The 25,777-nt window shown below is 35.4% G+C and overlaps 1 protein-coding gene across 23 annotated transcripts in view; it reads right to left on the bottom strand.

Annotated features, from left to right (window-relative positions):
• Positions 1 to 25,777, bottom strand: part of Adgrl3 (adhesion G protein-coupled receptor L3) — a 762,557-nt gene that overhangs the window by 317,629 nt on the left and 419,151 nt on the right. For all 23 annotated transcript variants that reach the window (XM_029477382.1, XM_029477372.1, XM_029477362.1 and 20 more), the window contains one exon: positions 19,733 to 19,842. In XM_029477382.1, coding sequence (XP_029333242.1) covers positions 19,733 to 19,842 — 110 coding nt within the window. The remainder of the gene's footprint in view (positions 1 to 19,732; positions 19,843 to 25,777) is intronic.

Below are 25,777 nucleotides of genomic sequence, written 5' to 3'. Positions count from 1 at the left end.
TTTAAGGGAGCATCTAGAGGGAAGGAACAAGTAGTGAAATAATATAATTATATTCTAATTTCAAAAATTAAAAAATCATATAAATGAATTTACAAGTACAATAATTTCTGTAAATAACTTTTGCCTCAAATATTATCATGGACTGTGAAATAGAAATACTTTAGAATACCAGAAGGACTCAAATGTTGCATCTTTATAGGTCTTAGTTTTTAACCCAAGGCATAACAGAAAGCCCTTGAGAATGTTAAATATTTTGGAATGATTCAGTAAACCTCCACCTCACCTAGCCAAGTTAGTTTTGCAATTACTGCCACAAAAATGAAATGAAATGAAATAAAATAAAAAGAATAGGAAACCCTAGACAGAAAATTAAGACTAAGCTATTTTTTTCTTCTACGAGTCACACTTCCTTAAGGTTCAAAGGACCTTCAACAGCATTCTCTGATTCTAAACTTTATGTCTTGCCTGATTGATAAGGATGATAGGGTATAGTCTAATGGCCTTTGTGGTTTTCTTGTGGCAGAAGCCTCTCTGTGGTTGCTATGGTTTGGATCTTAAACGTTCCTGATAGGCTTGCTTCTAAAGGCTTTGTTCTCAGCATGGCACTCTGAGAGACTATGGAACCTCAGCATGCAGAGGTCTAGCAGGATGTCTCTGCCACTATCAACATGCTTTCAATGTGGAACAATGCTACCCTTGTTCTTTCTTTCTCGCTATTCTTTTACATCTTAATGATGAGATAGACAGTTTTGCTCTGTCCAATACTCTTGATCTCTCACCCCAACCCCAATAATTTCTGTAAATAACCATTCCCCCAAATATTATCATGTATCAGTGATACAATGCACTGATTTTCTTTGAAATCTTGCTGAGTTCTCTGTGAAACTTTAGCTCTTATATTCTGCATTGTTGCAAAGCTGGAGTCATGACAATGCAAGAGTCTACCAGCATGGGTGTAAAATGGTTCATGCCAGCATGGACAGAGAACTATGGAACAACTAGTCTTTTCCATTTTCATTCTTTATTAGTTTTATGTATATGAGTGCTCTATCTACATGATCCATGTGCCAGAAGAGGGCACCAGACCCCATTATAGATGGTTGTGAGCCACCAAGTAGTTGCTGAAAATTGAACTAAGGACCTCTGGAAAAGAAGGCAGTGCTCTTAACCTCTCAGCCACCTCTCCAGCTCCCAGTCTTTTCTTTCTTGAAGCTGATTTTTATAACTTTATTTTTCTTCAGTAAAGGAAATTGGCTTCAAAAAAGATTGATGCTCCAAACAGGAATTCTGACTTGGGACTATGAACTTTTGGAATTTGTTAATTGCAGGAACCTTAACGATTGAGTTCATGAGTATGCGGAAAGTTACAGAACTTGCTGGGTGCTTCTGTAAGAGCTGAACTGATCAAAACGCTGTTGGGAGTGGGGTTAGAAGCAGGTAATGGTGATGAGGTTTCAAATGCAAATTTGATTTCAGAAGACACTAGGCTAGAAGAAGCCATTTCTACTTTGTGGCACAGAATTTCTTGACACAGAAGTTGAATTTACTAGTGGGTATTGTTACATTGTGGCACAGAATTTGTAGCACAGAAGTTGAGAGTAAAGCTGGTAGACTGCTTGAGGTGACAATGGTAATTTCAAGGCACCAAAATACTCAAGTCATAGCATGAATATTGCTAGCTTCTTTTGGAAGAGTTTGCCAACAGAATCAAGAATAAGAAGGAACATAGCAGAAATACATGTGACAGATGTTCAGTTTTGGAAGAAAATGTGTCCAAGGAAGTTATGATTGACTAATATACAACAAAACAAAACAAAACAAAACAAAACAAAACAAAACAAAACAAAAACAACAACAACAACCACTTAAGTTCAGACCATAGGAGCTTTAAGAACATCTCAAAAAGCAGAAAGGGTATTCATGTCAGAGATGCAGACATGTATGGTTTTTGCCAAGAGTTTTTCCAAAAGACATTTCTGAAGAAAGCTGTAGAGAGCCCTTCCATGCTCAGGGATATTTACTGTTGAAATAATAAAGTCCTTAAAAGACACAGTAGCCATGGTTCAATGGACAAAACATTGCTGGTAGACTTTTGCATTGTCATATGATTTTTTATGCATCCAGTATTATAATAGTTACTTATTTATTTGTGCTATCTCACCTACTTAATAAGTACTGAGGTTTTGTGTGTGTGTGTGTGTGTGTGTGTGTGTGTGTGTGTGTGTGTTAAGATCCTGAGGTTAGTACTTGAGTTGGTTTATTGACACTAACAGGTTCTATTATACTGGGTAATTGGACATACAGGGCTTATGAATATAAATAAGAAAGATATAGCTCCTGATTAAGCAGGTTTCATGGAACTGCATAATCTATCGTTCATACAAAATGCTTAGGTAAATATTTAGAATTTGAATGAGGATAAAAAACATTTGTGGTAGTTGTATTTTTAAAAGAATAGCATCTGAATCAATGGAATTTAAAATGTAAGCCAGGTAGGCATTAGTTCCACTAAGTAATTAAATTAATAAATCATAACTTCCTCCATGATAGTAGAGCGAGAAGTAATTAAATTCACAGTTAATAAACAATTTTCATAGAAATGAAATTACCATCAAGATGTAATATAACTTGCCCAATGCCGGTATGGTTCTTGGATAGGTTAAACCCTATATCAAGATACCTAATACATTCAGAAATATAATAACCAGGCATGTCAATTTTTTCTTTTTGCTGAAAGTGACTACTGGCACTTAGTGAGTACTTATGCTTGATAATAACTTGTTCCACTAGACAGGAAGAAGACCGAGAGCAAGGATTTTCTCCATCTTATTTGGCCCACCCTGTTAGTTGTGCTAAGGAGGGTTGTGTCCATGTTGATTATTATTATACTCATATAAATATAATATAAAGTTATTATTACTAACTTTGACTTAGAGGAAGTTGGAAAAGATGTTTAATGTATCCTCATGTGTATGCATGTTCAGTATGAGAAGAAATAGCTTTTGAGAGATCATCACAATCCAGTGGTAGATGGAATATCATATTGAAGGCTGGAAGACAATATACATAGGAAACTCTGAGAAATCACTGAGCTCCTTGGCAAAGCATTTGGCCTACCCACCGCTCCTGTCGGTGGCTTCAAAGTGTATCTGTTTCCTATTACTGCAGATGGTCTTCACCAGATTGCAGAAGATGCTATTTAATATTAAGCTAAAGAAAGCTGACACTACCATTCTTGTCTTGCCAAATATTGGGAAATTTAATTAAATAGACATTTGACTTCAAGAAGGCAATGTTGAAAACTAAATAAACTTTATCCTTTTAACCTTATTGACTGACCAGAGTTACATGAAAACATCAATACCTCTGCACAATGAGAACTGAAATTGGATGAACTCTGTGTCTGTCAAGATGTGATCGCTAATGGAGGTGGCGGAGCCAGACTACAAATCAAATTATTCTGATACAACAGCTTCATCTTCAGACTTCACATAATTTCTATCCCACTACTTTGCAACATCTTGTTTATTTGATGATATTAATTTTATGGGTTCTAACATTATAATACTAAAGCACGCAGGTTACACTTAGGACATTCTGGATTGTTTATTGTGTGAAAAATGAAGTAAAATAAAATTTGTGCAGTTTTAGAGTTAGCATTTTCTATGATTCTCTAGAAAACGCAGGCCTGATGCTTTAAACGTTAACAATGATTTATCTGAAAGCCTTTCACATGTACTCCATTTTGAATGTCTTCTCTCTGGGAAATAGATTTAGGCTTAATTAAAATGGTTTAAAGAAACAGCAATAATATTCCCTCACACTAAATTCCTAAGGTCAGTGGATATTTTACTTTATGGGGCAAAAGGAATTTTGCAGTGAGATAAAGTGTTGTAGTGACTACAACTTAGTAGATTGTAAGAAGACTGTGTTCGGCAAAATAAGAGAGATTCATTTTTACTCCAATTATTTTTGTTGCATGTTATGAAATTGGAGATCACTAAGTTTTAAAAAACTAACAGTGAAAATGGTCCTTAAGTTTAAAGACTTTCTTTTCATAGACTTCAGAGGTTTATTTATCTTTGGCTTACCTTTAAAAATTCTTTTGAAATTATAGTAGAATTGCATCAGTTTCCCCTTTCCCTATCCTCCCTCTAACACTTCTCATGTACCCTTTCCTATTTCTCAAATACTTTATCTCTGCCTCTCTTTCTTTAAACACACACACACACACACACACACAGTTGAGTCCATATAATGTTATTTGTATATCTCATATGTATATGATTCCAGGAATGACAATGACTACTTGTCATTGAATGACCAAATTGGGGAGCACATAGACACTATGAAATATTGTTAGGATGTAAATAAAAATGAAATCATGCAATTTGCAAGCAAATAGCTGGACTTAGAAGATATCATATTAACTATATATTACCCATTCCCAGAAGTACAAATAACATCTCTCTGACTGAACTTTGACATTTTAACCTGAGTTGCAAATTATTTTCAATTTAGAAAATCATGATAACAAAAGTAATAACAATTGCTTAGAAGCAGGGGTACATGTTATAGTGATATGATCAGAACACATCAACTCCTGGAAAAAGTCCCAAATGTCCATACTTGGTTCAGAGCACATCAATGTCATTTATGATACATTGAAGGACTAAGGTTGTTGATGTTCAAACTATAAGAAACTCACAAAGTACAAGTTGCTGCAAGAGATTAAGTTTAGAAGTTCTTCAACTTTTAACTAATTACTTACACTATAAATGACAAAGCTGAAAGGAGAGAGGGAAAATAAAAGTAAGAAAAAAGGAGAAAGAAGAAAGGAGAAAAGTAGGGAGAGGGGAAGACAGGAAGGGAAAGACAGAGAGGGAGAGATTGGGAGAGGGGAGCCTAAGAAAGAACATTATTAATGCTCAATGAGAAAGCAACTTTTAAATTTGCATTCTAAAAATAGAAAATGACAGAAAAAAAGCATAGAAAAGAGAGTAAGAAAGGGTTGACAAACATACTTAAAGTATACATGCACCTCGAAGGTTAAATGAAATGTTTGAAAAGACGGAGAACAATTAGATATTATCTAGAAGACACCGGTAGGAAACACTTAGCAAACAGAGCAACAGCTACTGACTCCACGTTCTGAAACAGACTTTATGTTAAAATGGAATTTCCAGTAATTCTTTTAATTAAAGAAAATCATCATTAAATTGGTGGCTTCTTTTGCTGGAAGATAAACACTAAACCTTTAAAGTATATATCATTGCATGAAGTAATCAAATGTTCTACAGCATTGCTACCACAACAGACATTAGTTCATATGTATGAATCATTCCTTTTCTAAGTAGGACAAAGGTTCCTTGTCTCTCCCATTTAGGCATTTGGCTGGGTAAGCTCCCTGATGGGAACAGATGTTGTGAGCTACCCCAAACTTTATTCAATGATGATTCCAAGTCAAATCAGTACTGAGATAAATGAAGCATATGCCTCAAGGGTTAGCTTCAAATACTTTGTCAGGGAAGTGAGTTAACCATCATAGTTTCAGTCCAATTTGCTTTTGCCTTATATCTGCCTTTAGCAAATGGGTTAGCAGATGCCAAATGGAAAAGTGTGCCCCTACTGTTTGAAAAGTAAACAAACCAAACCAAACCAAAACAAAAAGTGGAAAACAAAGACATAAAAAACAAAAACAAAAGAAAACAAACAAAAACCCACTACAAGTAGATGCTGTGATAGCATCTATTTTATGACCTACATAGAAACACAAAATTAAATTTCAACATTAGAGAAATTACTGAATCCTTTGCGCATGAAACATTTAAGAACATGTCAATATTTTTATACTAACTGACTCGAGGGAAATTTCATTAGATAATTATTTATGAGGACAAACAAGATGTATGGGTAATCTCACTGTGCTTCTGTTACAGCACATTTTCATGTGTAACTCTCAAAAAACATCTAAAGGCAAACATGAAGAAATTAACTGAAATATATATTCATATCCCTCTAAAATCATACTGTGTGTGACATGCATGCAAGTATGCATTTCAATGACAGTAACTTAAGGAAATTGGAATGTCATTTTTTTTATGCATTTACACTATTTTTGATTATTTGTCTTTTTCGTTTGTTTGTTTGGAGTCAAGGTCTCAGTATGTATGTAGCTCTAGTAGGTAGCCTGGAATATCCTTTGTATATAAGGCTGGCCTGGAACTCAGAGATGCACCTGACTCTTCCTCCCGAGTGCTGAGATCAATGGTGCACACCACCTCACTTGGCTGTGCTTAGCTGCCTTTTTATGTATGTACCCTTTTTTGTAAATGTATTTTATTTATAATGTGTAGGTTATGTGTGTAGGTTCATGTGAATGAAGTTCTGAACAGCAGCTACTGCTGTTGGATACTCCTAGAGCTAGAGCTATAGACAGTCTGAGATACCTTGTGTGGGAACTGAGATTGAACTCAAGTCCTCTGTACAAGTACTAGGAGAGCTTTACTACTGAGTCATCTCTACATCCTCTCTGTAACCAGAATTTTAAAAAGACTTTCCTTTTTTGCCCCTAAATAGTTTGCATCCGTATGGAAAGCTTCGTTTTAGAATTGTTACTTTCATTACTTTAAATAAATAGAGTACTGTGTTTTAACTACCACAGCACTGGCACTTTGGACACCATAGCAGTAGGATACTAATACTAACAAATTTTAAGAAATGTTGGCATCCACTTAACATCATAAGTAAGATGAAGAGCAAGGCAAGACTTCTGACTGTCTGACAGAAACACTTCACACACACCTGCATGGGGTGTCCTTCCTTGTGACACTAGATCATACCAGTGGACTCCTCCCTAGGTCCTGATGAACATCCTTTAGAAGGCAAACTAACTTCAGCACAGGAGATTTCTTTTAGGTTCTACATCCCTGAGAAATAGTGCATTTTATGAAATCTATAAGCCTTAATGGCTCTATGATGTAAAGAGATTTATATTTGACCTATCATGAATTAAAAGAGATCAGCAGGAGATTCAAAAGACCTTCTGTTCAAATTCCTACTAGGCAAAGATATCTGAATGAGGTATTTAATTTATATTCTCAGTCTGCTTAATTATAAAATAGAACCAGAAATGGTGTAGGTTGCCCTGAAAATATTCTATAACATATTTTAGAACAATTTTGGTTGTGGCACTTCAAAGTTAAACAGCATCTACTATTAGGAAATTGCTGTTAGCTGTCCCTGTCAATTTCTTGTTTTCCTTTATGATTGTGACAAAGGAAGAAAATCAAGTAGTGGAGTCATCAGCTATTTTTATTAAGCATCTCAGACTATTCTTCCTCCATCACTTGTTTGCTGAGCTGTAGGCTTGGAAGTCACTCCAGCATCCACTCCAATCAGAGAATAAGCTGCTAAATGTTTAATGATTAATTTGCATCAAATAGTTACTTAGCAACCATCACTAATATAAAATTAGATCTGATTTTCTGTGAAGCCTACCGTCTTACTAAATGTGCAGAGACAGAGGAATACTAGTCACTGTCAAAATGTTAACTCTAAAAAACACATTCACATACAACATTTTATGAATTTGAATTTGAAATTACAGCACATTTAAAAATAGCTTGGCATTAAAATTTTCATGTTTCAGTTTTTACATATAAGGTAGATATCATAATGAGAATAATTAAAGAAATTTTTCATTAATACTACTCGTGTTCTGGAAACTTCAAATTTTGTTACATAAATAATTATTTGAATAGTCACTACAGTGCTGAGGTAATCACTTGCATTGAGAAATCATTTTTCTAAACCAACAGATCAATTGAAATATTTATAGTAAATAATGAGATTCTTCATCCATAATATTCATGAATATTCATAATTTTCGTGGGGGTAAGTCCTGCTTCCTCCAAGCTAGTTAGAGAAAGAAGGAAGGAAGAAAGAGTAGAAAGGAGAAAGGAGGGAAGGAAGGAGCTTGCCATACTTCTGATAGGATACTGTTAATTAATCTTGGAAGTTCAACCCATTTGGAATTAATAATAAATGAACGTTTAGGTGATTGACACTTATTGGTGCTCAATCTACAGCCTGAGGATAAAGATTAAACACTATGAAAATTATCATCTCATAACTCAAGGGACAGCATCTAGTGGAAGTGATATATTATCAAGAACTCATGAAAACTGTATTAGATTCAGTGCTAGTAAAAAAAAAAATGTGGGCAATGCTGATCAATGAGCAAAGAAATGCCCTCAAGACATGGACTAATAAGTTTCTCATTCTTCATTTATCATTTGTTCTTAACAAAGTGCCACATGACATCCATGGCAGAGCTGCTGTTCATAATTCATGTGTTCCAAGCTTTGTATTTCAATCCACTGAATGTAAATATCAGCGAGGATACAGCACAATGAGGCATTCTGGGTTTGTCTTCCTAGCACGGGTCATGGTATTCTTTTTTCAGCATCACACTTTCCCTTGAAGGTAACTTGCTTAGCTTAGGTACACAACTATTAACCGATCCAGAGAGACCCAACTCTGCCATACCAAACTCCTCTTAGATTATAATATAAATAGCCAGCTATGGTTTTATTAGTTTTTCCAAGATGGAAAAGAAAGAAAGCCTTCCTGTCAAAATAAACCTATTTCACATTTCACCTCCAACAACTGTGACTATGATCTCACTTGTGAAATGTCCTGTTATCTTGAGTAAACAACAGTAAATGAACTGTGTAGGAGATAAGAACAGGACGGGGGAAATGGAGTGGAGGAAAACCAGCCTAAAGGAAAACAGCTGAGTTCAGAGGGCACTGAGAGATTTATTCCTCCTTCGCTCCGTAATTCCATTAGGCTTTTGTTTTGCTTTGTTTGAAGAAAACTTTTGGCATGTCTGAACTCTCTCTGCTAACTGAGCACCGAACTCATTTTAAGCAGATCTACATCCTAGAACTGACAAAGTTTTCCTACAGAAATTTGGATGCATGTCCTAAGGCTTCCAAGAAGCAAATGGTTAGACTGCAGTGATTTACAATGTTGGGCACATCAAAGAAAACTGAACACCCACCATCCCTAAAAATGCTCATTTGCTGTCTTTTTTTCAGGCAATTTGAACTAAATTTATGAGAAAGGCCATGATGCTCAGGATCCAACCATATGCACAGAAGGATTTCACTTTCATAATATTGAGAAAGTTGAATTTTTGATATTGCCATATGTCATCATTAATTGCCTTAATTATAGGCCATACTGAAGGCAAATGAGGACCAAAATACCAGGCAGTCACATTAAGGCCATTTTGTATTCTGAAACTTCCCTGAGAGAAACTGAATTAAAATGAGGTACTGTGTACAATGCCAAATTTCAATAAGAGAGAATATGTTTTCATCTTTTACACTTTTGAAAGTAAGCCTTAATCTCCCTTACAGGTTGACTGACAGCAAGAAATAAGAGACCTCAGCTGGCAACAGAGTCAGCGGGTTCTAACCGAAAGACTGGAATTTCATTACTTAGTGATTTAAAGCGATGCTTACCCTAAAATGATCATTAAAAGATAGGCCTGAATTGGTCAGTTACTGCACTCCACTGTTAGAACATACTGACTAGGTCTACAGACCCATTTAAAGAGGGGTTCAGTCAGTACTTATTGATGGAAATAAATGAGGGTGACTGGGGGGCGGTGAGGATACCTAGATGCATTGAGAGCACAGACACATTTGGGAACATTCACAACCTGTAAAGGGAGGGGAGATTACTAACTGTGGGGGAAATGGGGCTGACTGTAAATCTGATTATACTGAGAGCTCTGAGCACAGGAGGAAGGAAAACTATGAGCAGTATCCAGAGACTCTACAAAGCTAAGATTGTTTATTTTTATTTTTTATTTTTTTTGTAGTAGCAAGCAGTGCCAGCAGTCAAGGCCACAGGGAGTGTGGATCAGGTCAGTTCAGAGAATAAAGACAAGCAGAAGCCAAGCAAGTTGAGGGGAAATTTGGGAAATTTGCCTAACTTATCTTAGCTATTTCTCTGAGGTTAAAGATTCGGTAGGGAAAAGCTGGTTTAGGAGTGAAACCACAAAGAATATTGCACTAGCACAATCTCAGGGAGGTTCAGGGCAGAGCTCAGAGTCCATTGATAGTCTTAAGCTAAAAAAAAAAAAAAAAAAAAAAAAAAAAGACTAGTTTGTGATAGTATACCATGGTAAAGGAGTTCATGATGCGTGGGGCTGCCCAAATTGCTGGAATAGCTTGGCACCATTATGGAATCCACGTGACTGAGTGGGATGGCCCCAACTCACTGAAGACTGGAAATAGTCTGATTTCAGCTAGCAGGTCACAGTATACTTAAAGAGTTCACATACATGAAGCTTCGTGTGGTGTGACCTTTGCTATGCAAAGCACTTTACATGCATTCCATTTGGGTTGACAAACATAGTGCAATCCTTATTTACAAGGATTATATTGCATAGCCAGTGTGTTAACTTTTTATGTAGCTTCTCTGTTTTGGCTGAGCTCATCAACTTCTCCACCCGAAATGGAGTAATTTGGTCTCAAGAACTAAAGCAACTTGATTCTATTGATCGTCATCTTCTCAGCCCTTTTGGACTCTCAGTAATGGTTGCTGTGAGTGCTGTTTATCAGTTCCCTACTGACTCAAACTCACCACCCATTGATTACCTCTAGCAATGGCCAACTGAGAGCCAAAAAGAAACTTTTCAAGTTTTTCCTTACCGCCCCTCTCTCTGCCTTATATTTAGCCTAGCCTGTAAGTAGACAGTGGGCTGTGGTTCTGGTACCAGAGACCCTGCATTTTTTTTTTTTTTTTTTGCCTCTGAATGAAAGCCTGAACTGTTTTTAAGCCACTCACTAACTTTTCTGTTTATTCTTCCCATCAGTTTCACATCTAGTCGTAGTAAAATAGCCTCACTAGAACTCAGCTGCCATCTCCTGAAGCCAGCATGAAAAATCAACTGCATTTGACTCCACAGAACCACAAAGTTATCCTCTCCCATGCATGGAGAGCCTAGTAAGGCGCAGTCAGGACAAATGTGGGAGAAATCTAAAATAATAAATACGCACTTGCCATAGATATTTACTTAGAAGCAGCCCTCTGTATTACTTATTGTTCTCTTTTGCGAGGCTTTGTGTTCTAGCTGAAGTAGAAAAGCAATCGGCCTTGTGAAGAGCAAATACATTCATAATGTGTGGTCTGAAGGACTAAATCATGTCGTGTTTCCTTTCCAGTCTTTGACTCTAAATTGATATGATTATGTGGAAGATGACAGAATGACAGCTAGATTATGGGAGCTTCTTGGAAGTGAAAGGCCAGCCCTGTTCACATTATTGGCAACATTTGTAATTCGGACAATGTTTCAAAACAACAAAGTCTTAAATGTTAATGAAACTAAATTAAATTAAGACACACAGCAGAATTAGAGTATGGATTCAGTTCAAATATTTAAATAGTTACTGTCAGGAGTTTCTGTCTGCTTAAAGATAGGGAAATAATTGAATGGAAACTCACTATGTTTATTTACTCATTAACCTAACTCATGTTCATAGCCAACTGGTTCTACCTGCTTGCTATTTTTGTGTCTTATGATAATGCAATATATGTGATACAATGAAGTTGGTTTTATTATCAAATTAACATGTATGCTTTTTGCGGCATTTATCATTAATCTAATCTTAAAGAGAATGAGTTAAAATGGCCTATCTACAAGAACATGTAGACTCATTCCAGTCACTGAATGGAAGTCATTGCATAAGGACACACACACACACACACACACACACACACACACACACTCACACTCACAGTCAGATACTATTAACCCTAGTAAATGATGTTCATTTTGCCTATCTCTGGTTTCATCTTTCTTTATATTTTATACTGGTCCTATATTTTATATATACCATATAGCATCATTCCATCAGACTTACTTCTTATGGTCTTCCTTAAAAAAAACTTGACTGAGGGCCTATGCTAGCCCAGCAGAGCCTCAGCCCCTTCACAGCAGAATACTAAATATTTAATCTTCCAAGAGATAGCTCGGCAGGCAAACGGTTTATTACAAAGTCTGACGACCAGGGTTTCATCTCTGGGATCCATAAGTAGAAAGAGAATACTGTTTTCAAAAGGCATGCTCTGACTTTCACATGTGAGCATCAGCATATATGAAGACACACACATATACACAATAACTAAGGAAATATGTTAATAAGAATGTTTTTTGTCCTTAATGCCTTTGCTGAACTAACAACTCTTTTTTTTTTTTCGGAACCTTGACCTCGTGTGAGTAAACACCTCAAAGACAAAATCTTTTCTTCTCTTATTCTTTCCATTCTTTGTGGTACCTACTCGAGCTCTTGGTGCAGACAAATATTTCATTTTGTTTTCTAAGTTAAACATTCCCAGTTTTTACCTAAGTATCTGGTATGTGGTGAGTAGTCAAGAAAGGAAAGATGGTGAAATGAGATGTCTTCTAAGCAAATAAGGATCTACTTAAGGACATTCTCCACACACAAGCAAAGCAAGCAGCCAGGGTTAAGAAAGGCATCTTTGGATGAGGGCACAGAAGAGATGATTAGTAGTAGTAGCTCCTCTTCTTAAACAAGTAGCTCCTCTTCTTAAACAAGGTATGTTTGTCGATAAAGGTACTTTATAATTTTGATAAAGTTTAATTATAATCATCTTCAAAATCTCTGGAGATTATTGTTATGTACAAGAAACTGATAAAGAAAAATTCTTTGTGAAAAAAACAAACAAACCAACAAGCAATTACAAATCGCTAAGGCTAGTGAGAAAAGTATGGAAGGAAAGAAAGGGTAATTTGTTTTTTTATATCAATCTTTTTTTGTGTGAAATTAGTATCTACATGATCCTTATTTTTATTTAAATATTTTAGTTAAATTAATAACATCTATTTGGCAGACAAGGGTTTCTTATATTTTTTCTTCTAGTAATAAACAATAATATTTTTGAGGAGCCATTTGACCTGATTTTCTTTTAAATCACTCAATGCATATTTATTGAATATCTACTATATGACTGAAAAGGAATTGAGGTATTGGAAACAGAAATAGGTTTTACTATTTCTTAACTTTCAAAAATTGACTTTATTGGCTAGTTTCAGGACACCAAGGTAAGAAACATGCAACCACTTACTAACATACTAAACACTAAAGTATGTATACATTAAAATATGCATCAATTTGAGCTTTACTTGCAAAAGTAATTACTTAAAAGTATTCTATCACTTTATAAAAAGTTGGAATTTGAATACTAAAATTATAGTGCCTCTTTCTTACTGTTAAAGAGACAAAACTAAAAATTATATAATGATTTTAAATATTAATTTTCAGCAATGCTCCTTATTCATGTCTTTTCATAAAGATAATATCCATGTCCCTATAAGGATGGCTAATGTGAATAGCAGGAGAGTCTTAAGTGCTATAGATTGCTTTAATCAAACACTGTTGTGTAGGAGTTCTCCAAATGATGTGTACCCTTCTTTTATTTCTTAGCAAAAACACCAGGAGAGATTGCGCGAATATATAAGGAGTGCTTCACAGTTCTAAAAGAAAGAAACAAAGAGCTGGGGAGAAAAGCAAGAACTTGAGGGGAGACAGGAACTTCTGGTGGTTAATGTGCATGAAATTGTATGCCTCAGGAAGAAACTCGATTTGTCAGCAGGATACAAAGGAAAGAGTCTCTCCTCAGAAGACTTGGAGTGGGAGGTTCATTGTTTTATTGTTTTCTCCCTTATATGAGTGGTCCCTGTAGCTGAGCTAAATGAAGGCAGCTCTACTGGAAGATGCCGCAGTCCCAACCCCAATTCAGGTCAGAAGGGGTGGGAGCTGGATAGGAAGGGGACAAGGGGATCAAATGAAGGTTGGTAAATGGCCAGGTTTAACCCTCTCAGTATTTGGGTCATTTCCTGCGAAGAAAATACCTGCTAAGGAGGAAAATTAGACCTTAAAAGAAAACGCAGATTCTTATAAAAGCCACAGTGGAACTAGTGTTTGACAAGACCAGAAATGAGCATCGATTCAACTGGCCCAAATTTCATTAGAAACGGTACCTGTGAACACAGACAAGGAAGGACGGAATGGGTTAAGATGACTTAGTCAAGGTTAAATATAACGCAGAGGATGTGAAAAACAGAGTACAAAACACCCAAAGAGACGAGCTTTCCAGGTTTCAGAAGTCACTCTTTTTTGTTTTCTTTTCTTTTCTTTCTTCTTTCTTTTTCCCCACTCTCCCCTCACCCCCAAAGGCATCTTCAAAAGATAGTGATATTATAGAATTAATTAGGTTAATGTTTTAGGTAAAATTATTGTTCAACTATAGCTATTTATTGAGTCCTTGAATTCTGCTACAGATGTTCTAATGGGAGAGCAAGGAGTAGAGTTCAGCGGTGGAGCATGGATTGTGGTCAGGGAACTGGGCTTGACCATCAGTTTTGTAAGCATTTCCTGGTTAGTTTACTTCCCTTGCTTAATGCAATAGACAAAGCTGAATTGTAATCTATATTACCTCTAATGTGTTTTATTATTATTAATATTTTCTATATGTTTCTGTTAACCATGAAAATGATCATACTATAAAAATTAATTTTGAGGGCTACAAAAAAATAAATCAGTTGTTGCTCTTCTAGATCTGATGCCAGCTCCCATATCTGTTGGCGTACAACTGCCTGTCATCTTAGTTTCTAGGCATCTAACACCTTCTGATCTCCACAGGTACACCCACACATGGGACCCACACATAGAGAAATACACACATAGACATAAATAAAAATAAATAGCTTAGGACCCGTAAAATAACTCAGTGCATCTGATTGCCTGTAGCTATGTTTGATGACTTAAGTTTTATCCCTAGGATCCACAAGATGGACAACAAAAACGGACTCCTACAAATTATCCTGTGATCTCCAAACATGCAATGTTATGTGCATGTAACTAGTCATAATATACACATACACACACACACACACACATACACACACACACACAAATAAGTAAATAAATGTCAATTTGAGCTTTACTGGCAAAAGTAATTACTTAAAAGTATTCTATCAATAAATGTCAATATTTGCTTGTGAATTACACACAGGGTTTTCTGGTTAGTTTTGCTCGTTTTGACACAAGACTCGGGAACCTCATTTGACAAAATGTCTCCATCAGATTTTGGATAGGCAAGTTTATAGGGCACTTCCTTGATTAATGATTGACCAGAGGAGCTAGACCACCATGAACAATTACACAATTTGACAGTTGGTCCTGGGTGTTATAAGAAACCAAGCCGAGCCAGTCTTAGAGAATAAGTCAGTTAGTAGCATTTCTCCCTGGCTTCGCCTTTAGTTCCTGTGTCCAGGTTCCTGCCCTGAGTTCCTGTCCTGACTTCCCTGCATGATGGCCTGTAAGCTGCAAAAAGAAATGAATTCTTTCCTCTATAAGTTGCTTGTAGCTGTGGTATTCAGCACAATAATAGAAAACTAAATAATACATCACTAATGAGCCCAATGTAAGGAAATCATCAATAATATTTCTTCTTCCTATCATTGATTAGGAAGAAAACTTTTATAGCTATAGAAGTTTACTGTGTTTGTTACAACATCATCACTATGATGTATCCTGAGAAATGCATGATTATTTGATCTGTGATGGTGTGAATATCACTGAACCTATGATGCCCATGTATGCTATAGACTCTGTATCTTAGATTACATGCATGTAGCATGTACTAAGTAAGGTTTGTAGATGTGGCAAAATGGCATTTGTGTGTATGAACACATCTAATGACATAAAAGGTACAGTAAATGTACTGAGCAAGAGGAATGTTGCAGACTCACTATCAGCATTACAGGACCATAGTTATGTCTGGAACCTTGTCATGCATGGAATTCCATGACATAGAACAATGTAGATTTTATGTCACATAGCTTGTGGTCTTCGGGAGTGTGTTTGTGTGTGTGTGTGTGTGTGAGTGTGTGTGTGTGTGTGTGTGTGTGTGAGTGTGTGTGTGTGTGTGTGTGAGTGTGAGTGTGTGTGTGTGTGTGTATGTGCATGAGTGTGTTACATTGGCACTCATGTGTATTTGACTGCATATGTATGTAGGATATGAGTAGACATTTATGTGTATATATGTGTATGTCAGAGGATAACCTTGGTAGTTATCCTCAGGTGCCATGCTCTTTTGACAGGTTCTTTCCCTGAGAACTTACTTTGAAGTCAAGGCTTTCTGACCCAAGAGTCCCAGAGATTTGCTTATCTCCATCTGCCTTGACCAGCACCAGGTTGCAAATGAAAGCAGATTGACCTCACGTCCTTAGGCTTAGCAATCAAGCAGTTTACAAAAGGAGCTATGTTCACAGCCCACAGCTTATGCTCTTAACTTTAAAATGGAACTGAAAATATCCATTTGTTTAGCAAATAGGCTATGGTCTTATGTTGATTGTTTGTTTAACCGTTGAATAGAAATTTCAAGTGTAATTTTTAAACAGTAAAATCTCAAGTTACGGCAGGTTTCAAAAGTTTTGTCTAATATAAACGAAAACCAATTTATTATTTCACTCTAGATAAGAAGCTCATTATAAGTTACAGGTATTTTTTCTATGAGGCACAAGCTAGTTTTATGTTGTATTTAGAAATACAAGCTTGCAGTGATTTTATTACTCTTTATTAAATAAAATAAATATTCAATTTATTAAAATAAACACAGCTAACAAGAATGCAAACTCTTTAATAAATAGCTAAGAGAGTTTGAAGACAGGATTGGATCTGTGCAACCCTTGCATTCAGCACATGTATGGCATAACTGAGTAGGAAGATAAAAAATAAGATATAATAAAATAAAATATCTTGTAAAAATGTCAAAAAAGGCTAAATATTACAGCTCCTTATGAGTGGGTATTGGAGGCAGATAATGTCTTAGCTCTGACTTTTTCTAGTTATACTACACACAGGTCATGTATCTAACATGCTGAGCATAAGGTTCCTCTGCAAGTGAAATGGTGTTGTTCATCTTTCCTAGGGAGACTTGTGAGCATTAATACTCTAATGTGTGCTAACCTTTAACCCCTGGGATGAATGGCATGTGGTGGCATCAATAGATCTCAGTTATTCTGAGCAAGTGACTCCAGTATCCAGAAAAGCATGCGTTTCATTTCATGTTTAAGAAAGAGTTGAATATTGATCTAAATTGGTACTTAGTGGATCATACAAAGTCTACAGGGGGGAAGCTAGAACATGTTATATAATGCTTGCATGGACTGAAAAATGGGTGACTTTTAAAGTAATCAGGTTGTATTAGGAATCCATGATTCACTTCCCTGTTAAGTGAATGCAACTTGCCAACAGGTTTTCTTGGGTTTTTTTGTTTGTTTGTTTGGTTGGTTGGTTTTGTTTTGGTTTGGTTTGGTTTGGTTTGGTTTGGTTTGGTTTGGTTTTGGATTTTTGAGACAGGGTTTCTCTGTATAGTTATGGCTGTCCTGGAACTCCCTGCCAACAAGTTTTGATGTTGTCAAATTCTCCTCTTGAGTGAGAGTTTCATGTACCTCAGGCTGGCCCTGAAGTTGCTATATACTTAAGGATCACCTTGAACTTCTGATCCTCTGGTTTCCATCTCCATGTAATCCATGTAATCATTTTATTACATATGAGGATTGGAATGCACGCTCTATGGTATTCTAGGGGTCAAACCCATGGCTCTTTGCACTCGCAGCAAGTACTCCCTCGCCTCAACAGCTTCTTAGACCCAGTTAATGCCTTCTTTGGATGATTTTCTCTCTAAAATCATATTTAGGTTGTGAAATGCATTCTAACTCTCTATAACCTTTTGAAACAAGTATATTGAAGAGAATAGAAACACAATTCAGATATATACTACAAATTCATATCATATAGAGTTGCGAGTGGGTATGTCTAACTTTGTAGTATTTCATTAGGAAAAACAACCAGATAAATAACATACTAAGAAGTATTTTAAAGCAGCCAGAAAATATTCTGATTATCAGCAACCTCCAAATATAAATATTAAAGGATCACATTTTCCATATTTAACAATTTATGAGAGAAAAGACACGGTTTAAAACATACAGCTTTTTAAAACCGTGTGAGCAACGTCTTTATTTATATGGACATGATTTTTGCAGAGGACATTCCAGTATGAATCTGGAAGAGGCTTTTAGGGTTGTTTCACATCCTCAAAGAAAGCTGATGAAATACAGGAGAGCAACGAGGCAGCTGTGAACTGTTTCATTTCCTTAACAAATTATAAAAAAAAAAAAAAGAGTACAATCTGACATTTTATCTCTGCTTTCATGTTTCAAAGTACAAAACTTAGAATATTAATGTAGGCTTTACAGAACTATTTTAGAAAGGAAATCTTTCCTATTGTGTATTTTTTCATAAAATATCTCTTTAACTCTGCATTCTACACACTTCACCAAGATCTCATTATGTAAGCAACATAGAACTGTCTCAGTTCAAAGATAGTTTATGCATTTCATTCCCTAAAATATCACTGGTCAACCAAAAGAATGGTCACTAGGAATTTTATACTCTTCAAAAAGGCCCCTGTAGAGATGATAATATATGTAACCTAACTGAGAGTTCAATTAAACCTATATTAAATGCATTTTTCAGAACAAAGAATATTAAGTGCATGAAATGCATTGGATTCACACTATCCAGCCATGCTATAATGACTCAAAAATAAAATTTTATCCTTCTTCGTTATTATTTTTAAATTATAATTCCTTTCTTGTTGGCCAAAGTTCTCTCTATTTTTGAAGTGTGCGCACTTTCAGCTCATGAGTAATGTGCTGTTCCTTGAAATAAGCATGGGTGAGCAAGCTCAGAGCTGTCTCTTGGCACGGCAAACCTGCTGATCCCCAGATATTTTCCTCCTTCTGAGACATCAAAGGAAGTTGGATCCTGGGATTTGTTTATGATCCCAGGTGTTCTCGCTCTTTCTGGCATGATCTGAATATCTAACACGAGCCTACAGGATTTCCTGTGTGATTTTCACTACAAAATCCCATGAATAATTGACTAGTAAGATAAAAAAAAACTTTTGTGATGATGAATCTTCCCTTGGGATAAAAAAAGTCAGAAAATACTCCATTTTAGGTTATTTCATTCTTCATTATTCCTGAAGAAAAAAAACACACATTACTGCTCTATACCACGGCTGATCTAAAGGGGGCAAACATCCTCCTTGGGACTGTGTAAAACATAATCTGAGGTGTTTCTTAATTCATGGTCTCCTTTCACTCTCCAGTTTGTACCCTGTGAATGGACATACATCTGATTTTCAAAGGTTGACAGTACATAAAACTTAGATATAATTACTTTAATCAGACTGAAAAAAATCAATTTTGATGGATATAAGAGTATAAAATATACATTTATATTCAATTTCTACTTGCTCAGTCTTGAAGAGATTCAGTGTGCACATCCTACCTAGTCTTTGCTTTTTTTTAGGCATTGCATGTTCTTGCATTAAAAGCATTGTTACCACAGACATTCATGTACATTATCATCAAAATTATGCAGTATCGAAATTAGATGCAGTAGGGACAAGCAATGAAGGAGGGGATCTAGACCTGTAAATGTCACATCTGTCACCTTCTTTATATTTACGTGATACTTTTATGTCATCACAGATAATACATGCAAATTAACGAGTAATATATTTTTTTTAAAAAGTATAGGAATATACATACTATAAGGGACACATTCATACTGCACTTCAAGGTATTTATATGTTCCCGGACATGGGTCTGGAAATACATCAGGACCTGCCACCACTGCACACTGGGTTCTGTTATTGCATCTGAAATCAAAAGAAAGAAATAGTAAATTCATGTAAGCTTAAATCATCATGAATACCAACACTGATGTTATTTTGCCTTCCAGTTACATAAAACTAAAGAAAGTTTGCTGACTTAGGACTTCAGACTTATTAAAGGGGGATCTGAAGTGTGCTTCAGAAAATAAAACATAAACTTCCATCTGTTTGTTTTCCTCATAGTAAGTTATATTTGCTTGAATAGAGCATAATTTCGAAGTAGAATTTAAAGATTACTGAAGCGATACAATGTCATCCCTAGGACACTAACAATGTGAATACTTGGCGGGATTATTTATGAGGAAAGACATCCTCCCATTTCAAAAATGATACTTAACAGAATATAACTCAATATTTCCTTAGTTGTAAAATAAACTTAATGATTGTGATAAAAATTCACATTAAATGAGTGAAAAGTTACCCTTAAAGCCTTTATCCATGCTTAAAAATTCAGTAAAAACTTAGCATTTAAGGGTCAATGAGATGGTTCAGGTGGCTAAGTTGTATGATGCCAATCAAGCCTGATGAGTTGATTTTAATCCCCAACACTCATCAGGTAAAAGGTGAAAGCAAATTCCTTTGCATCATGGGATGTGTCCCGAACACATGTGAGCACAGGCATGCACAAAAAGAAATGTAACTGTCTAAAACTTATCACATAGAGAAATATGTTTATTCTGCACAGTTGATATTAACTGCATAAGTAACCACCCTTTTAAAGACATGACTACCCATGTTTTGACATTCCATCTACTAATGACACCAACCTAACAGATTACATGCCATTTGTCAGTATTATGTACTTCAAAACAGGAGCTTTATATTTTTGAAGAGAATGAAAACATATTACTATTACAACAGACATACTCTCTTGGTCACTTTTATAGTATTACATTAAACCAATGTGGGCTGATGTATCCTTGAGGGAAAAAAATACATATAATTAAATTCAATCACCTCTGAAAAAGTATCTAGCTCATAGTGGCCTCAGTCCATACTACACAGTAAGCTATGGTTAATGGTTTCCCAAACACATAACACTGGCATGTTTTATGTTCTAGCTTATTCATTTAAGATATGGAAAACAAATTTAGCCTTACATTAGGGCTAGGTTTTACTATCACTTTCTTGAAGGCTTCATTCCCTGGTGCAACCCATGTCTCAGAAGACAACCAGGACCTGGGCATATATATGAAGTAGCAGACACAAGACTCAGTTTGATTTAGAGTAAAAAAAAAAATGTCTTAACATGAGACTAATTCAAGTAAAACAAAAAATAAAACAAAACAAAGAAAAGACCATAATTAGCCCAGCATTTAACCCCAAGAGTTAACAAGTTCTAATGTTCTCCACTATAGATGTAGCATCTGCTTTCTTGACCAGCTGCTGTATCTTAATATCAAGATAATCATGAGTCTCATGTAACATACAGAGCAATGCAGTACCAAGAAGTATACTAATGAACAACAACACTGCTTTCCTATTACAAAGAGAGTCCCACCACAGAATATGTACCACATGATTACAGGATATTTGGAGTAAACCAAAATAAGGTTTACATATTATATAAATTATATGTAGATTAATTATCTGCACTAAAGAAAATTTAAAGTCTTCACTGACAATTTTAGTTATTACTTCATGTATTTCTTAGTTGAGCTTGTATGTAATGAGACAGTATATGTGAAGAGTCACAACATCTAAAAATCCCACGTGATGATATACGCACTCTGTCTTAGGTAAAACAGAACTACTTTATAATTTCTACTCTTAGAAAAACTTGCTATTTTAGCTCACAGTGTTCTGAATGTCAAAGGAAGGCAAGCATGTTGAAACCTATGGAATGTTCTCTTTATCTAAGGCACATTATAATCTTTGTATAAAACACACCATGATCATAGTACTAGGTGTTTAAATATTTTGAAGACATGCTAGATTTGGAAATCAACATGGAAGGATATCTTCCCTCTTAGTTTTCGGCTAGTATCTCAGCTACTAAGTCAAAAGCTTTTGAATAATTCATATTTTTATAATAATTTTAAAATCATAAGTAAAGTCATCCTAATTTACTATAAGTGAAGGGAGAAATAAAATCCAATCTTCATATGTGAGAAATTTAGATGTTGCCAATGTTGTTTTTAATATAAATACAAATTAAAATTATTTCTAATATTCTTTAAATATTATACTATAAATATTTTAGATTAACAACAAAGAATAAAAATACTGCAATAATGTGTTCAAATACACCTTAATCCACTAATGAAATGAAAACATTCTAATCATGAAATACTTGAGGGATTATTTATATCGACATTATTTACAGTCTTGATTTCATTAGATAGCTTGTGTGAATATCACCTCTACAGTAACATTAATGTCATTGTAAGATGACACTGATAAATGTCAGGTAGAATTCTTTAAAAAAAAAAAGTCATTAAAAATCCACCAAAATGTCCTTTTGTTGTCTAATAGCTATAGCTAGAACTTCGAGTACAATATTGAATAAGTAGGGAGTGGGCAGCAATGTCTGGTCCCTGATTTTTGTGGGATTGCTTCAAGTTTCTCTCTGCTTAATTTGACGGCTGTTGTTGTTTTGTTTTGTTTGTATATTACTCTTTTTAAAATTTTATGTATATAAGTACAATGTTGCTGTGTTCAGACACACCAGAAGAGGGAGTTGGATTCCAGTACAGATGGTTGTGAGCCACCATGTGGTTGCTGGGAATTGAACTCTGGTCCTATGGAAGAGCAATTAGTGCTCTTAACCACTGAGTCTTCTCTCCAGACTCTATACTGTTTTTATTACGTTTAAGTACATGCCTCGAATTCCCGATTTTTCCAAGCCTTTTAACATTAAGGAGTGTTGTATATTTTGAAAGGATGTTTTCAGCATCTAATGAGATGATCATGTGATTTTTTTTCCTTTGAGTTTGTTTATATAGTGGATTATGTTGACGGATTTCCATATATTGAACCATTCTTGCATCTCTGGGATGAAGCTTACTTGATCATGGTGAATGATCGTTTTTGATGTGTTCTTGGATTCAGTTTGCGAGAATTTTATTGAGTATTTTTGTGGTACATCTACACCATGGAATAGTATCCAGCTATTACAAATGATGACTTCACAAACTTTGCAGGCAAATGGATGGAACTAGAAAATAACATCCTGAGTTAGGTAACCCAGACCCAAAAGGACACTCATGGTATGTATTCACTGATAATTTGATATTAGCCTAAACCTCAGAATACCCATGATATATTTCACAGACAAGGCATGGGAAGAGACGTAAGACCAGAGGACCAGGAGAATGAATAAAAATAATTAGCAGTAAACCACCTAAAATTCCTAAAAACCTGGAGTTTTAACAAATATATCAATAAGGTTTGTTATTTTATTATATCACAGGGTTGGTGAACCTATTATAAAAACAAAGTACGTATAGTTATGGTTGTTGTTTCTGTCAGTGTTATTATCATTGCCATGAGTCAGTAGTTTTGAGACAGGATTGAGTTCAGGTAAATGGGCACGTGTGAAAGAAACTACCAATGTGACAGCAATCAACATAGAAATTCTTTGGTTTGAGGGTAGAACAGCAGAAAATATTGTCACATAAAGGTATGGAGTACCACCCATAAAACCGCCATCAATGGATGCCAGCTCGGAAATCATACATACACAGCCAATACCAAACAGACTCAGCAGGTTGCATCTGTATACAAGTTTTTGTGTGTATGTATGTGACAATCACAGCTAAGCAGAAAGGTCATGAATCTGAGAGGGAGCAGATCGGGTACATGGGAGACTTTGGAGAGAAGAAAGAGATATAACTACCTATTAAGGAAAAACAGCGAAGCACAAATGTATATGTAATAGCATATACATAAATACAAAGCCATGTCGTGCAGAAAAGCAAAAACAAAAACAAAAACAAAAACAAAAACCCAACCCTTCCAAGTACCCGCCAAGTCCTTTATTACATGAAAACTACTCTCCTTTAAATATTCTAGGGTAAATCTAAGATTTTTTGTCAAAAGCCTTTCTTCTAGTAAGCTGAACTTAGAATTGTTCACATATATCCTATATTGTGTTACATTTAGTTGATCTCATTGTGCCAGCTTATGAACTAATGAAATTGCATACAGTTAAGATATACGCTGTGACCTTTTAATATATGTGCAAATCATAAAGACTCTCTCATACAGCATACCAAGCTAACTGATCATCTAATGGAGTCACGTTCTTCTTTGTTTGTAGAAAGGGTGATCTACTCTCGCTGCAAACTTCAGAACATGTTAACTGAGACCACCATTCTGTAAACTTGATCTCCAGCATACCTGCATCCTGTATTTCTAAAATTGCACATCCTTTGATCAGGATCTGTCTTTTTCGACCGTACCTCAGACATAGGCAGCCTCCATTCCGAGCTATTTCTGTAAGATTCACGGGCTTAGAGCCCTGGAATTGGGCTTTAAAATGAACAAAGCCACACACACATTATTTAGAAAACAATTGCCATCCTTTAACGGTGTATGAAGTGTAATGGTGACATCTAAGCCATAATCTTTCCATCTTGGAAATCTATAACAGTGGCTGGCTAGAGTTAAGAATGTTTTCAATTAAAGATAAATGGAATTGAATTTGCCTCACTTTATTACCATCTACATATGGAATCATTTGGAACCTGAATCTCCTTTGCTTGCATGGAGAGTGAGTCAAACAAATTGAAATGTCTACTTGAATTCATTATCTTCAAGTACAGTGAACACTGATCCTGCTTTTCCCTAAATGTGAAGGGGCAAGCATCCAGAAAACCAACTATACTACATAGAATATTAACATATATTCCCTAAAATCCTCATATATTATATTGTATGCTAACTTATTTCACATAACACTTCTACATTGTATAATGCCTCTATACTATATAGTATGTTAATAATATATTCAGAAAATCTGGACTAAACGATAAGTGTGTATATATATATATTTTTCCTAAGCGAGTGGCATGCCCCATTCCCAAGTGTTAATTAAGAAAGATGGTAACTGCTGAGTCTATTATCTGGGATGCCTTGTGCTAGCTTATTGTTTTGTCCTTAAATCGCAGACAATCTTCATGGTATTTCGTGAGAGTGATTAAAAACATCCCTTCATTCTCCCAGCTACAGAAATGTTCTCTAGAGCAATCTTGGCCTACGAGGAAGGGTTTTGTAGAGTCATTTACTCGGGAAAAATATTTTGGTATTTCCAAACTTACACTTATAAACAAGAAGCCAAATAGAGACAGAATAATACCTTGAGAATAATATATTAAACATTTAATTTGTATTGTATGTTAAATTATGAGTTATGAAAACCTGCAAAAGAAATTTCATGGTCCACGAAGGAAAATTTCTTTAGCTTTTATATACTGATGCTTAATAAAGAGCTAAAAACAGATTAAAGTGAAAAGGGCACAGATGTTTATATACGCTTGAATGTTATTAAAAACAATTGGAGAAGAATGAAGGGATGGCTCAGCAGTCAAGAGGACTTGCTTTTTTCCATGAGACATGAGGTTGGTTTCCAGCACCATGTTGGGTGGCTCACATCAGCCTGGAAATCTTAAGTGCAAGATATGATGCTCCTGGACTCCTTAGGCACTGGAATTTATATGAACATATCCTCTGCCTCCCCCTCCTATATATATATATGTGTGTGTGTGTGTATGTATATGTATATACGTATGTGTATATGTATATACATATATATGTGTGCATATGTATATGTATGTATATATACATATATTTAAGATTATGAAAAAATGACTCAAACATAATTAAAAAATACATATATAACGAAGACTTCTTTATTTTTGTTTATATCAAGTGTTGTTTTCAGCCTTGATCGAAGACACATAGTCTTGCAGAGAAAAGC

Source organism: Mus caroli, chromosome 5 (assembly GCF_900094665.2).
Source record: "Mus caroli chromosome 5, CAROLI_EIJ_v1.1, whole genome shotgun sequence".
Classification (NCBI taxonomy): domain Eukaryota; kingdom Metazoa; phylum Chordata; class Mammalia; order Rodentia; family Muridae; genus Mus; species Mus caroli.
The sequence above is the reverse complement of the archived record's forward strand: the minus strand, read 5'-3'. Positions and strand labels throughout refer to the sequence as shown.